This window comes from Phocoena phocoena, chromosome 9, assembly GCF_963924675.1.
Source record: "Phocoena phocoena chromosome 9, mPhoPho1.1, whole genome shotgun sequence".
Taxonomy (NCBI): Eukaryota; Metazoa; Chordata; class Mammalia; order Artiodactyla; family Phocoenidae; genus Phocoena; species Phocoena phocoena.
The window spans coordinates 41,981,840-41,996,612 of record NC_089227.1 but is presented as its reverse complement, the minus strand read 5'-3'; the positions used below and the strand labels follow the sequence as shown (position 1 = coordinate 41,996,612).

Sequence of the window (14,773 nt, the reverse complement as noted above, 5' to 3'; positions counted from 1 at the left end):
GAGCTGTGTTTCCATCTGAGATTTTAGGGTTTCATGAAGAGTTAAAGGGACTATCTAAAGTGTTTTATTGACAAGGCCTGGCCTTCTTTTTTTTTTTTTTTTTTTTTGCGGTACGCTGGCCTCTCACTGTTGTGGCCTCTCCTGTTGCGGAGCACAGGCTCCAGACGCGCAGGCTTAGCGGCCATGGCTCACGGGCCCAGCTGCTCCGCGGCATGTGGGATCTTCCCGGACTGGGGCACAAACCCGTGTCCCCTGCATCGGCAGGTGGACTCTCAACCACTGTGCCACCAGGGAAGCCCCAGGCCTGGCCCTCTTAATCCATTTTTGTCCCAGGTGGAATCTGCCTGTGCATTTCTAGTCAATTAGAAATACCCTACTTATCTGTGTTGGCTAGTACTGTATTTTCTAGATATACTGTTGTTTTATAATATTAATCTATGTATGCATAACTTTAATATTTAATGATGAGTTCTACCTAAGATTATTGAAATCTTATTTGTTTTAAACCGTGATTATTTTTTTAGGTAACAAATATATCTAAATGGTAATACCTAAGATTTGATTTCAGTATTTTTAAATCCACAAGGCCCTTTAAAAAAAATTGCTAATTTGAACTTGATATATAGGATTAAGTTTCTAAAGCAGCAATTTTTATCATTATGTATAAAAATTACTTTTGTAATTTATTTTAGGAATAACCAACACTGTGGGCTATTCTTCTAAAAGGAAATATTATCTATTACTGTTTTTTTAATGACCCTTTGAAGTAAAAATGTTTACTTTTCCCCCCTGTTTTTTGATATAGGATATAGCAGATCCATTTTTTGCTTATTGTAAGCAACATGCAGATAGGTTAGACAGAAAGTGGAAGAGAAAAAACTACTTGGCTCTACAATCCTATTGTAAAATGTCTTTACAAGAGAGAGAGAAGCAACTATCACCAGAAGCACAGGTATGGATGGGATTTATGCCAAAACTCATGTTTTTTTCTTTCAAGGTTATAGATTTCAGGGAATTCCCTGGAGGTCCAGTGGTTAGGACTCTACACTCTCACTGCTGAGGGCCTGGGTTTGATCCCTGGTCAGGGAACTAAGATCCCACAAGCCACACAGCACGGCCAAAAAAAAAAAAAATCAAGGTTATAAATTTCAGATCTCATGTGTGTTTGCCAATGACATGTGAAGTATAATTGTGAAATTTGGTTAGTTACCTAGGAAGTGGATTGTCATTAAGATAAATGGTGAGTGTAGTTTGTGGTTGAATATATTACTCGTCACCTAGTCAACAAAGCAGTCATTTGTAAAGCATGCTTCCAGTACATTAAAGAATATGGCTTAGAGGAAATTATTCTATCAGTGCAATATGTTGACCACATCTTTTTTCAGTCTGTTCTAATGTTCTTTTATGCAAAGAATTTGATTAGTTTGCCCATCATATAAAATGTATTTTTGTGTAAATTAAGTACATTTATGGAGACTAGTGCAAGGCTGGTTGAGAAGAGAAACTTCAGCTTAATCATATTAGTTTTTGACAATTCTGATCATAGACTAGGACAGTTGTTACTAGGGGTAGACCTGGTTTATTATAGCCTAAGAATTATACAGTATACCTTAAGGACTGTGGATAGATATAATTTGCCTTGATATGTGAAATTCTGGTTATCTTTACTTTTTCTAAATGTGGAAGTAAAAATCATAAGGAGTATGTTCCATTTTAGTATCTTTTAAAATTTGTATACATTTCTTTTATAGGCAAGGATCAATGCTCGGCTTCAGCAATATCGTGCCAAAGCAGAACTAGCTCGATCCACCAGACCCCAGGCCTGGGTTCCAAGGGAAAAATTGCCGAGACCACTCACTAGCAGTGCTTCGGCCATTCGTAAACTTATGCGGAAAGCAGAACTGATGGGGATCAGTACAGATATCTTCCCAGTGGACAATTCAGATACTAGTTCTAGTGTGGATGGAAGGAGAAAACATAAGCAACCTGCTCTCACTGCTGATTTTGTGAATTATTATTTTGGTCAGTATAGACACTGATTCATGCACGTTTTCATTGATGACAATTTGCCGATGGAGATTTCGATATGCTGTCAATTTTTAGAAATTTACTAGCAATGTTACATATATCAAGTAAAAGCATGTTTATTTTCCTAATAAGTTGTGGGTTGCTGTAAAATGCTAAGCTAATTTGTGAATAGAGTTAAAAGTGTTTTGAATGATGTAGATTTATCCATGTGATCATCCCTATGGCTAGCTTCTTCCTTTGTGTAATTTGTGTATCAGCTTTTATTTTCTACTAAAGTAAAATTGGATATTTAATTTAAATAGAGAGAAATATGCGCATGATTCAAATTCAAGAAAATATGGCTGAACAAAAGAATATAAAGGATAAATTAGAGAATGAACAAGAAAAGCTTCATGTGGAATATAATAAGGTAAGTTGGCTATAAAACAAACAACATATTACATCTTATTGATGATTTCTTTTGTGATTTTATAATGTTTTTATTTATGTTTTATTTTGAAATTCCTCTGGAGTTCTTACAGCTTGCCTACAATTCCGACCCCTCATTATTTTCATTACCATCATTAACACTTACTGAGTACTTTCTATGTGCCAGGCACAATTTTGAGCACTTTTACTTATATTAACTCATTTAATTCTGATTTCAGCTTTATAATATGGCTTAGGATTACTGCTCCCATTTTCAGAGGAGTAAACTGAGTCCTAAACAGGGGAAGTAATTTGCCCAGGCTCACATAGGTAGTCAAGTCATAGAGTTGGGCTTTGAAGCCCAGCAGTCTGACTCCATTCCTTATTCCTAACCACTGTACTATGGAACTTCTCTTTCTGAGTTGTAGAAAACTTTAAAACTTATTTTGAAATTACTGTTTTTTTCTTGAATTGTTTTGTTACTTTTGATTTAAAAAAAAACCTCCTAATTTAAATTTCCCTTCTACCCCTTCATTCTAAAGATGAGGAAGGTCAAAAAGAAATATATAAAAGCAAGTTGTGACTAACTTTTAGGTAATAAGTAACATGAGCATATAAAACCAGGATTGACTTACCGATAAATAATATTTTAAGTGATAAAAATGTTTGTAGGAAGTAAATTTCCAATAATCAACCACACTGTATTGAAAAGAGTACTGGGATTCAATTCAAAAGACCTAAGGATTCTTGCTAGTCTTATGATTTTAGCTAAGTTACAAAAACCTTGTGATCCTTAGTTTTCTCATTGGGAAAATGGTAGGAGTGCGTCTTGATAGACTCATAGGATTAATTAGCAGAACGTTTCTGAAATTATATAGTAAGCTATAATAGAATATATAAATGTAGGCATCATTATTATCATTAGTAAAAATGGTAACATAAAACAAAATGTTTACATTTTGTTGGTGCTGCTTAGATAATTGGAGACCCTCACTTTTCAGTGTATTGTACTTGAATGTGTTAAAAATATATGGACTATAAATATAGATATTTTGGGACATTTATTAATAAATTATTTACATTTTCACATATTTTACTGTATATTTTAATAGTTTACTAATTTGAATTATTTACATTGTAGCTGTGTGAATCTTTAGAAGAGCTACAAAACCTGAATGGAAAACTTCGAAGTGAAGGACAAGGAATATGGGCCTTACTAGGCAGAATCACAGGGCAGGTTAGTTTCTTTCCAATTGCTATCTCTTTCTCTTCTTGCTCTCTATATGATTTCAAAGATCAGAACTATAATACAACTGTCTCTTCACTAACTAAAGAATTCCGTTTAATCAGGGTCAACTAATCCTCTGGGATAATGATTCCTGCCTGCAGTACATCTAGAGCTTTGGAAGCTGCCTCCTGAGAACTTGTAGCTTAATTTGGTTGTTTTAACAGCTATCTTGTTTGCAGATTTTTTTATTTGCTCTAACTGATTGACCTGTCGTTTGTGATGAAGCTAAGATTTGAAGCATGAGTTACTTCTACCATATTCTTCTCCCTCTAATGTAGCGGTTTTAGATTCCTTGCCACATTTCTTCTGTCCTGTTCTTGTGCTATAATTAGTTCTTTTAAAAAAATTTTTTTTTGGACTGGGGGTGTGTGTAAAATTTAAACAGAAAACTGGAGAGATTTATTTTCATGTTGATTTGATTTTGAACTGCATAAGAAATGGTTTTTGAAACTGTAATGTTAAAGTGTAGTTTTTCTCCTTCAGTAGCTATTATTGTAGTTACGAAAAAAATTAACTTTATCCTTGAACTTATTTAGCCTTTTATAGTTCTTGGTATTGAAAAGAAGAATCATTGCCAGTGGATTTCTTTGAATGCTTTTTTTTGATACTGTGTATATAATTCTTAAATTAAGAATTCATTTGAATAATTTCAGTTATTTTTTTAAGGATGATGAAGACTCATTGTGGTCCTTTCATTATGAAAATAGTTTTGTTTGTGAAGGAAGGTTTTCAAAGAACAGATACTTTTCATTGTACTTGTTTTAAAGGTTTACAAAGAGTCAAATTCATTAAACAATTTGTGTAGACATATTATTTTAGAAGGTAACGCATACTGATATGTATTGTGCCATGCTGGCTTTGAAGATGCTGCTTTTGTGAACAAGGTGTATATGGCTTATATTATAATGAATAACATAATATAAAAGGTGAGAATGAAGTTGCGTATGGAGAATTGACCTTTGTTTCTATTGATAGGTTGTTGATGAATTTTTGGAAGATTATGGTGTTTTGTATTTTATATTTAGATAAGTTAATATTGAATGCAAGCCTATTATTTATTTGGCAAGCTAGCATTATCTTTTGGCTTGGTTTGCAAGTTTGTCTCATAAGAATTTCCTGTTTAGTATAGAACATTATCTACTATAAAAGAGCATTTTCATTTATTAAATCACTTGTAACAGAAGCGCATACATTTCCTTGTGCAAATGTAAAATACACAGCAGAAGTAGAATTCATTTGTACCACTTGCAGGACACTTTTTTCCAGTTGGTTAAACAGATGCCAGCCCACCGGGCCACTGAGAAGTGACTTTGATAGATGGTTGCTGTCTGGGAAGCCAGCATACTACTGATTAGTAGAAACCCAAAGAGAATCTACTTCACTTTGTGGAGAGTTTGGTCCAATAAGATAATTTTTCTAATTAACCTTTGGAGCACCAGTGTAGCTGGGTTGTTGAGGAAAATAAACGGCCTCAATATTCTTTTTGTCAAGTGTACTTTTTTTTCTTTTAAGTTCTTAAATTCTTGTCCTTGTCTTTCATTTTTAAAGCTAAAGTAGAAGTTTAATTTTCATAATGTTTTAGTGGTCCACTGAAAATCGATGAAAGTGTGTTATTATAGGCTTCTAACGGCAGTGACTGAGACAAAAACTCATTTTAGTCCTTTTTGCCAATGTAAACGCTTGTAAAAGATTTCCCCCTCACAATTCTAGCATATTAGTTGACTTGAGCAGTGCATAGAGGAAAGTTGCTTTATATTTTTTCTTTAAAACAAAATAAACTGCATTTGTTCAAATCAATAGAAGTTGAACATACCGGCAATTTTGCGAGCACCCAAGGAGAGAAAACCAAGTAAAAAAGAAGGAGGCACACAAAAGACATCTACTCTTCCTGCAGTACTTTATAGGCAAGTAATGAAATTATGATAGATTAATATTGTGTATTTTTTTCATTTTTAAAAATATTATTTATTTTTGGCTGCATTGGGTCTCGGCTGCTGTGCTTGGGCCTCTCATTGCGGTGGCCTCTTTTGTTGAGGAGCACGGGCTCTAGGTGTGTGTGCTTCAGTAGTTGTGGCACACAGGCTCAGTAGTTGTGGCTTGCGGGCTCTAGAGCTCAGGCTCAGTAGTTGTGGTACACAAGCCTAGCTGCTCCGCGGCATGTGGGGTCCTCCCTGACTAGGGCCTGAACCCATGTCCCCTGCATTGGCAGGCGGGTTCTTAACCACTGTGCCACCAGGGAAGCCCTTGTGTATTTTTAAACTAATACTTTTTAGTAACAAGATGCTTCAGATATTTGTGAATGAATTACATTTATATTGGAATTTAAGTTAAATGCATTTGAAGTTCATTTTATTAAAACCATCAAAGATGTTTTCCAGATTGAATGATGATAGAAGAGATTTTGCTCCTCTTTTAATGACAAGCTAAATCACTTTTTGTATCCTTTAAGTAACTGGTGCTATGTGTGCATATGCTCCATGGAAATGAACTGTCCTCTTTGGGGAATTGGAAAGTGACTTTAAATAATGTAGATGATTATTTTCTTAAATAGTTAAAATGATATGTTAGATAAATGGGCATTTATATTTTATTTTACTAGAATGAGTTTTAGAGGTTTACATGTGTTTTTAGGTAGTGATGGGTACTATAATATAGCTTGAATTACTGCCTTTGCACAGTGGTGGATAATGAAGATAAGTTTTAGATTTGAATCTGTCTACATTTTTTTCTCTCTTGGCTCAGTTGTAATAATTTCATTCTCCCAAATATTTTTGTTCTTGGCTCAGTATTTTACAGTATTCACCATTATAGCAATTTTACATAGTTATTAAGACTTCTTTCCATACTTCAGTAGGTTTGGATCTCACTATTTTTTCCATGTAACTGATGATATTGAGAAAAGTCTTGAAGATGCTAGTATATGTTTGTGTGTGTGTATACATACACAAATCTATTCACATACACAAGTATATGCTTATGTAAATTTATAAATATTCTCCCCACAACTTCTTCCTTTCTCAGAAATAGCAGCAGTAGCAACAATATCAATCTCTATAATTACTTTCTCTTCTTGATTGGAGGCTCTCTTCATGGGTAATAGCAGATAACTTCCTTGAACTGTGGAAGCCCACTAGTGTTTTAGTGTACTTTATGAAGACTAGCACATTCTCAGTCTAGCTTTTCCAAATAAAATTGGTTCATTTGGAACCGTCAGGCATATCACTTATGCTCCTGACTTTTTATCACTACAGTTCATTTTTATTTCAGGATATACTTTAAGTAATTTTCCGTTTTTACTCTGAGCAACTTTGAGACCCAGTACTGGTCGTTGTTGTCATTGTTGTATATGTGTGTATGTGATCTTTTTTTCTAGGATTATTTAAATATTCAAACATCATTGCTGTTTCTGTATATATATGGCTCTTTTAGGTTCTCAACAACTTTTTCCTCAACCTTCACATTCTTAATATAAATATACCCTAGATTTTTAGGTCATAGTGTTTGTGCTCTCAGGAGTAGTTAACTTGTCCTTCTGCCCAAGAAAAGTTGGATTTCTTAAGAATAAACAAAAATGTAAAATAACAGTAACAGGGACTTTCCTGGTGGTCCAGTGGTTAAGACTTCGCCTTCCAACACAGGGGGTGCGGGTTCGATCCCTTGTCGGGGAGCTAAGATCCTACATATCTCGTGGCCAAAAAACCAAAACATAAAAAAAAAAAAAAAAAACCTGGAAGCAATATTGTAACAAATTCAATAAAGACTTTAAAAACGGTCCATATAGTAAACAAATAATGTAACATAACAGTAACAACAATAGTGAAACTTCCCATTGTTTATAATAAATAATCAATTGGTATATTTTTAAGACTCAAAGTCTGATTTTGTAAAGAGACTTATATATGTAGCTTATTTACATGTTGAAGGTTCTTTGAAAGATTTATAATTAATGGTAGAAAATAAACTGAATTTTGTTTGTAAAGTAACTGCTTTTGTAGTTTTAGAGACATAGAAAATTGAAAGCTTTTTTTGTTTAATAATTTGTTTCTAGAAAAAAATTGGTCTAATGTTAAATGGGTTTTAAAGTGATAATTAAAATTAAGATAAAGACAACGTTAACATAATTATCTAACATATGCTCTTCTCTGAAAAGTATGACACCAGCAATATTTAAATTTATACTAGATCCAGGCTATTTTTCTACATTCTCAAAAGTATATAGAACTAATAATTATTGACATTATAAAAAGACATGTTATGAAAAAATATTTGATTTCAATAAAAGAAAAAATACGGTGAAATTTTGAAATTTTAAAAATATGCTGTAAGTTAACTGTTCACTATGATGATAATTATTCTAATCCTTTATTTGCTGCCTTTATTCAAAGTTGTGGAATTTGTAAGAAGAACCATGATCAGCATCTTCTTTTATTGTGTGATACCTGTAAACTCCATTACCATCTTGGATGTCTGGACCCTCCTCTTACAAGGATGCCAAGAAAGACCAAAAACAGTTATTGGTAAGTAAAATGGAGAGGATTTAGATGTTAGAACTGCTTTGCTCTTAGTTTCAGCAGTGTAAATGTTATATCATATTGCTTCATATAAAGTTTTCAGTAAGTTTTTAATTGATATTTTTATAATTTTTTCCAATTTTATTGAGATATAATTGACAGTTAAAAATTGTGTAGTTTTAAAAATAAACAAATGGGACCTAGTGAAACTTAAAAGCTTTTGCACAGCAAAGGAAACCATAAACAAGATGAAAAGAGACAACCCTCAGAATGGGAGAAAACATTTGCAAATGAATCAACTGACAAAGGATTAATCTCCAAAATATACAAGCAGCTCATGCAGCAAAATATCAAAAAAACAAACAACCCAATCCAAAAATGGGCAGAAGACCTAAAAAGACATTTCTCCAAAGAAGATATACAGATTGCCAACAAACACATGAAAGAATGCTCAACATCATTAATCATTAGAGAAACGCAAATCAAAACTGCAATGTGATATCATCTTACACCGGTCAGAATGGCCATCATCAAAAAGTCTAGAAACAGTAAATGCTGGAGAGGGTGTGGAGAAAAGGGAAGCCTCTTGCCCTGTTGGTGGGAATGTAAATTGATACAGCCACTATGGAGAACAGTATGGAGGTTCCTTAAAAAACTAAAAATAGAGCTACCATATGATCCAGCAATCCCACTACTGGGCATATACCCTGAGAAAACCATAATTCAAAAAGTCATGTACCACAATGTTCATTGCAGCTCTATTTACAATAGACAGGACATGGAAGCAACCTAAGTGTCCATCGACAGATGAATGGATAAAGAAGATGTGGCACATATATACAATGGAATATTACTCAGCCATAAAAAGAAACGAAATTGAGTTATTTGTAGTGAGGTGGATGGACATAGAGTCTGTCATACAGAGTGAAGTAAGTCAGAAAGAGGAAAACAAATACCGTATGCTAACACATATATATGGAATCTAAAAAAAAAAAATGGTTATGAAGAACCTAGGGGCAGAACAGGAATAAAGACACAGACCTACTAGAGAATGGACTTGAGGATATGGGGAAGAGGAAGGGTAAGCTGTGACTAAGTGAGAGAGTGGCATGGACAGATATACACTACCAAACGTAAAACATAGCTAGTGGGAAGCAGCCGCATAGCACAGGGAGATCAGCTCGGTGCTCTGTGACCACCTAGAGGGGTGGGATAGGGAGGGTGGGAGGGAGGGAGACGAAGAGGGAAGAGATATGGGAACATATGTATAACTGATTCACTTTGTTATAAAGCAGAAACTAACACACCATTGTAAAGCAATTATACTCCAATAAAGATGTTAAAAAAAATTGTAGTTTTACGTTTTACAACCTAATGATTTGATATATATATGTATACATTATGAAGTAATCACCACAATCAAGCTAATTAGCATAGTCATCACCTCACATAGTTACCATTTTTTTGTGGTGAGAACATTTCAGACATAAATATTTATTATAGCATTATATGAATAAAGATGTAGCAGTTTTTTGATAAATGAATTTTAAGTTAATTGAGGCTATTTTGGTATCTTAGCAATGGTTTCTTAAAACATGAATTCTGTTTATAATTCTCTTGCTTTATTATACATTTTTTTAAATGCTTTAATTTTGTTTTGAAATTGAATGAATTTATCAAGAATTTGCCTCCATATTCATGCTTTTATTTGTAATTTAGTATTTTATTTCTAAATTAGTGTCACTGAAGGCTTTACTTCTGGTACTTGTCATTTATGCTAGTTGTATATTTAAGTTCAGCCATTCTTTGCAAATCTAGAAACATTTGACATATGTTTCTGAATTATTTTTTCATTAACTTAGGCGTGTTGAATCACTACAGATGTTTGATAAAAGTTTATGATATTTATAAGTTTTATGCTTAATTTTAGTCCAAGCAAGAGACAGATGTTCAAATTCTAATAGATTGATTCCATACAGGAAGAATATAGGCCACGGAAAGCTTAGGAATGAACATGACTATTCTTTTTATACAAACTTTATACAAATTCTAGTTTTGGAAAAGACTGGACCCCAGCTTTTTAAATGGTAATCTATACAAAAAGGTGTGTATTCTTCAAACACATTAAAGCAAGTTTTCTGACCTCATTGTTTTATTTCATAAACCTACCTCTATTCATTTTATTGAGAAGCTCACATTCTTTCACCATTTTCACATGATTGCTTTTTCATAGTGTTCTTTTATCAGTTTGTCTTGAGCCAGTCATACTGATCAACTGTTTTTCTAATATAGTGGAATGTATTACTTTTGATACGTGTGTGATTTTGAAACCAGAATTTAAGAGAAACTTGCTGTCACTTATTAGAATGCCTGCAGTGTTAATAAACATCCTATGTGGGTTTCTAAATTGAAAGCCAGTTTGGTAGTCTCCAGGGCCAGGAAGCTTTGTCATGATCTTGGAAGTGTAGATATGCATTTCTCTTCTTAAATGAGGTTATTAATTTGTCTAATCCCACTGTGCTTGCAGAGCTTTGTTTTCCAGTGTGTAAGAGTTTCTGGAAGAATATCAGATGAAAGTGCATAGCCTGGGATGTTTTAGTGAAAGCTCCCCCCAGAGAACCTAAATTACTTAGGGTTCTATGCATTAGTTGCAATGTTTTAAAGTAAAAGTAGAAGCTAATATTGCAGCAAAGTGAAGTCTTCACTATCTTGTAGCTTCTAGTGATCAAATTTCCTTTGGCCTCTAAAGTCAACTTAGCTTTGTTTAGCAATTAATTGGATATATTACTTTTGGAGTAATTTTTGGAGAATATTTTTTTCTTCAGTGCTCTCAAATGTGGGAGGCAGTTTTTACTTTTTGCTTTTTAACATTTCCAGTTTATTTTTGAAATTATATTAAAGATGATAAATACTAAAAAAAACTTCACCTCCTACATACTTTACCATTAACTATGCTTTTTAGTTTACTTAAATCTTATATATATATGTTAGAAAAACCGTATAATGGTGTACTACTACATCTTTTCCCCATTCTGTGCATGATAGCTTGAAATTGACCACAGGTAGGAGTATTCCTATCACAGAAATTGGCAAAAGCTACAAATTAGAACTTTTGCTCATATTTACCATCACACCGTTGCCTAATTTCTGCTTTAATCTCTACCTTAGTTTTCAGTCTTTTACTTAGGGAAAGAGGTCCTGTTACTGGGACCTTATTTCATGACTAAGCCCTAGTTTGGGGCTTAAATTTCTACAGAGCCCACTGGTATACATCTCTGATGTCACCAGTTTCTGCTTTTGCTATCTTTATGCTATGCAAGCCTGTGTTAACACGCTTACTGCTATATCCCCCTTATGTTTGCTGCCAGCTAGAATTACTATGCAGTATGTTGCTTTACTTCTCAAATACCATATTCTGCTTGATAGACTATTCTAAGCAACTAGTCCAGTCAATAGTCCAGTCTACTATTCTAAGCAAATAGTCCAGTCAAAGCTGGACTATTCTCTCCAGCTCTTTCTTCCAATAGCAGCACTGCTTTCCTGAAGATATTGGTTCTAGATCTGGATGCTTTCTGTTTGGTCCATTCCACAATAGTTCACAGCGCTATGCTGGACTGAGTTAAGACATGTGACAGGAAAGAAGAGATGGTTAAAGCTACAGAAGTGGTTATTGGTGGAGAATAGTGAGTGAGTTCATGTTAGATAGACTTTTCAGTGAAATAGAAGTAGTCTTGAGAGGGGAAAGGACCTGGGATGATGATAATGGGGGCTTGAGAAGAGAGGAAATAGTTTGCACCAGGTACTGTGGGAAAAAAATCAGAGATAACTGACTTGCTGAGGCTATATAGCAAGAATGTTCAGTGAATTTGTTTAGTAAGTGTGATTAATTGATTTTTCTCCAGTAATGCTGAGCTGACCAGGAGGAGGAGAGGGGAAAACCCAAGGACTTCTTAGGTTAGATTAGAGATGGGCAAATCAGATAAAGAAGAATATTAGGTGGATGAGGCATTTGGCAGGGGGTAGAGGGACTAGTAAAGGTGTAATCTAGGCTCTGTTTTATTTATACCTACTCCCAGTGTTTGAAATGTATTTTGTTTCACTTTTAGTTTATGTTATCTTGGTTTGTTTTTTAAAATATATAATTTTGAACACTACCTTACATTCTTTCTAAGACAAGCCTGGTAAGGTATAAATAAATAGGGTTTGATTCGTTAGAGTAGTTCAAATAGTAAATACTTATTTTAATTTTGGGGTACTAATCTTATGTTTCCACCACCCATCTGATCAGAATTTGTCTTGCATTTTCTAATTATTTAAAGAATATTATGAAGAATATTACTTGACAGAGAATTGAGTGATATTACTTAAAAAATATTACTCAGCATAATGTCCTCAAGGTCCATCCATGAAAAAAACTGTGGTGTGAAATCTCTGAAGACTGAAAGAGGTAATTTGTAAAGAAAAAAACAGTAAATCATAAAGTATTTATAATATTTGGGAAATAGAGCGTTACTAGATTTATTACGTTTAAAAATTCATAAAATCATTTTTTCTTTTATCCTTTTATTCTCTGGATATACTTTTATTCTTTTAAGACAAAAAGAAGATATGTAGCACAAACCCTTCTATGAAGAATTTTGCAAGTAGTTTTTTCCCATGTTTTTCTTCATAATTTGTCTTCCCTTTCTCCCATTAACTCTTTTTTTAATTGAGATATAATTGACATTTAACATTTTATTAGTTTTAGGTGTACAACATAATGATTTGATATAGATATATTGTGAAGTAATTACCACATTAAGTTTAGTTGACATCCATCACCAAACAATTTTTGTTTTCTTGTGATGAGAACTTTTAAGATCTACTTTTTTAGCAACTTTCAAACATACAGTGTAGTATTATTAACTGTAGTCACCATACTGTACGTTACATCTCAGGACTTGTTTATTTTGTAACTGGAAGTCTGTCCCTTTTGACCACCTTTACCCATTTTGCCCACTCCCTCCACTTGCCTCTGGCAACCACCTGTCCATTCTCTGTGAGTTTGTTTTTGTTTTTAATATTTCACATATAAGTGAGATTATACAGCATTTGCCTTGGACTTATTTCATTTAACATAATGTCCTCAAAGTCCATCCATGTTGTTGCAAATGCCAGGATTTTCTTCTTTTTTATGGCTGAATAATACTCTATTGTATATATAGACCACATTTTCTTTATCTGTTTATCTGTTGATGGACACAGGTTGTTTCCATGCCTTGGGTATTGTAAATAATGATGCAGTGAACATGGGAGTGCAGATATCTTTTCAAGATAGTGATTTCATTTGCTTTGGATAAATACCCAGAAGTGGAATTGCTCATATGATAGCTCCATTTTTAATTTTTTGAGGAATCTCCACACTGCTTTTCAGAGTGGCTGTACCAGTTTACATTCCCAACAGTACATGAGGTTTCCCTTTTTCCCATATTCTCAGCAGCACTTGTTATCCCTTGTCTTTTTTATGACAGTCATTCTAACAGGTCTGAGGTGATATCTCGTTGTAGTTTTGATTTGTATTTCCCTGATGTAGTTTTCTATAGGCACCTTTGAAGATTTCCCTCTAAAAGGTGGGGAAAGCACGGGAAAAGGCTTAGAAATAAGAAAAAAAAACTATGGTGTGAAATCTTTGAAGACCAAAAGAGGTAATTTATAAAGGAAAAAAAAGTAAATCATAAATTATTTATAATATTTGGGAAATAGAGTGTTACTAGATTTATTTAAAAATTCATAAAATCTTTTTTTCTTTGCCTTATGCAAATTATATTTTCTATAGATTAAATTAGTATTCTTCCTTGTTTTAGCATTATACAATAAAAAATATTTTACTTTAGTAATTAAGATTTTTAAAACCTCCTTAGGTAATTATTCTGAACATAAGTTATAGTGTAGGGTGCTGGGGATCAAGAAGGTACAGCAAATTGAGGAAAATCTCTTAGTATTTCAGTATGAAGGTACTGCTTTGGCATATATTCCTTACCTGAATTTTCATTATTTATACTTAAAAATCCATTTTTAATTAATGGAACTTTTTGATTACTTAAGGTTACCTTTAGTACTATGCATAGGAATTATAGATTTTATACATTCTCTTCCGTAATAGAATATATTAAGTAAAAATATACAGGATTAAGGTGAGTTTAGCTAAATTCATAGATAATAGCAGCTTAGTGGATTATTTTTTTTTCTATTTTTTAAATTAATTAATTTTTTAGTGGATTACTAAAAGAAGCCAGGTATGTGTTTTGATATTATGAAGGATAATTATGACTTTCCCCCCAATATATGCAATTCCATGGAATTGGACAGGCCATGGCTTTATCCTCAGTTATTATTTCTTAGGCTCTTGTGTACCGGTTAATGTAGCAGAGATGCTTTTTCATATCTTAAAGGCTATTTATAAGATGAGGACTATAGGGACTTCTCTGGCGGTCCAGTGGTTAAGACATCGCCTTCCAATGCAGGGGCAGGTTCGATCCCTGGTCATGGAGCTAAGATC

At 33.5% G+C, this 14,773-nt stretch overlaps 1 protein-coding gene across 1 annotated transcript in view; it reads left to right on the top strand.

The window, feature by feature from the left end:
* Positions 1-14,773, top strand: part of PHF14 (PHD finger protein 14) — a 208,501-nt gene that overhangs the window by 49,716 nt on the left and 144,012 nt on the right. The window contains exons 8-13 of the mRNA XM_065883552.1: positions 806-952; positions 1,752-2,022; positions 2,331-2,437; positions 3,578-3,673; positions 5,525-5,628; positions 8,110-8,241. Coding sequence (XP_065739624.1) covers positions 806-952; positions 1,752-2,022; positions 2,331-2,437; positions 3,578-3,673; positions 5,525-5,628; positions 8,110-8,241 — 857 coding nt within the window. The remainder of the gene's footprint in view (positions 1-805; positions 953-1,751; positions 2,023-2,330; positions 2,438-3,577; positions 3,674-5,524; positions 5,629-8,109; positions 8,242-14,773) is intronic.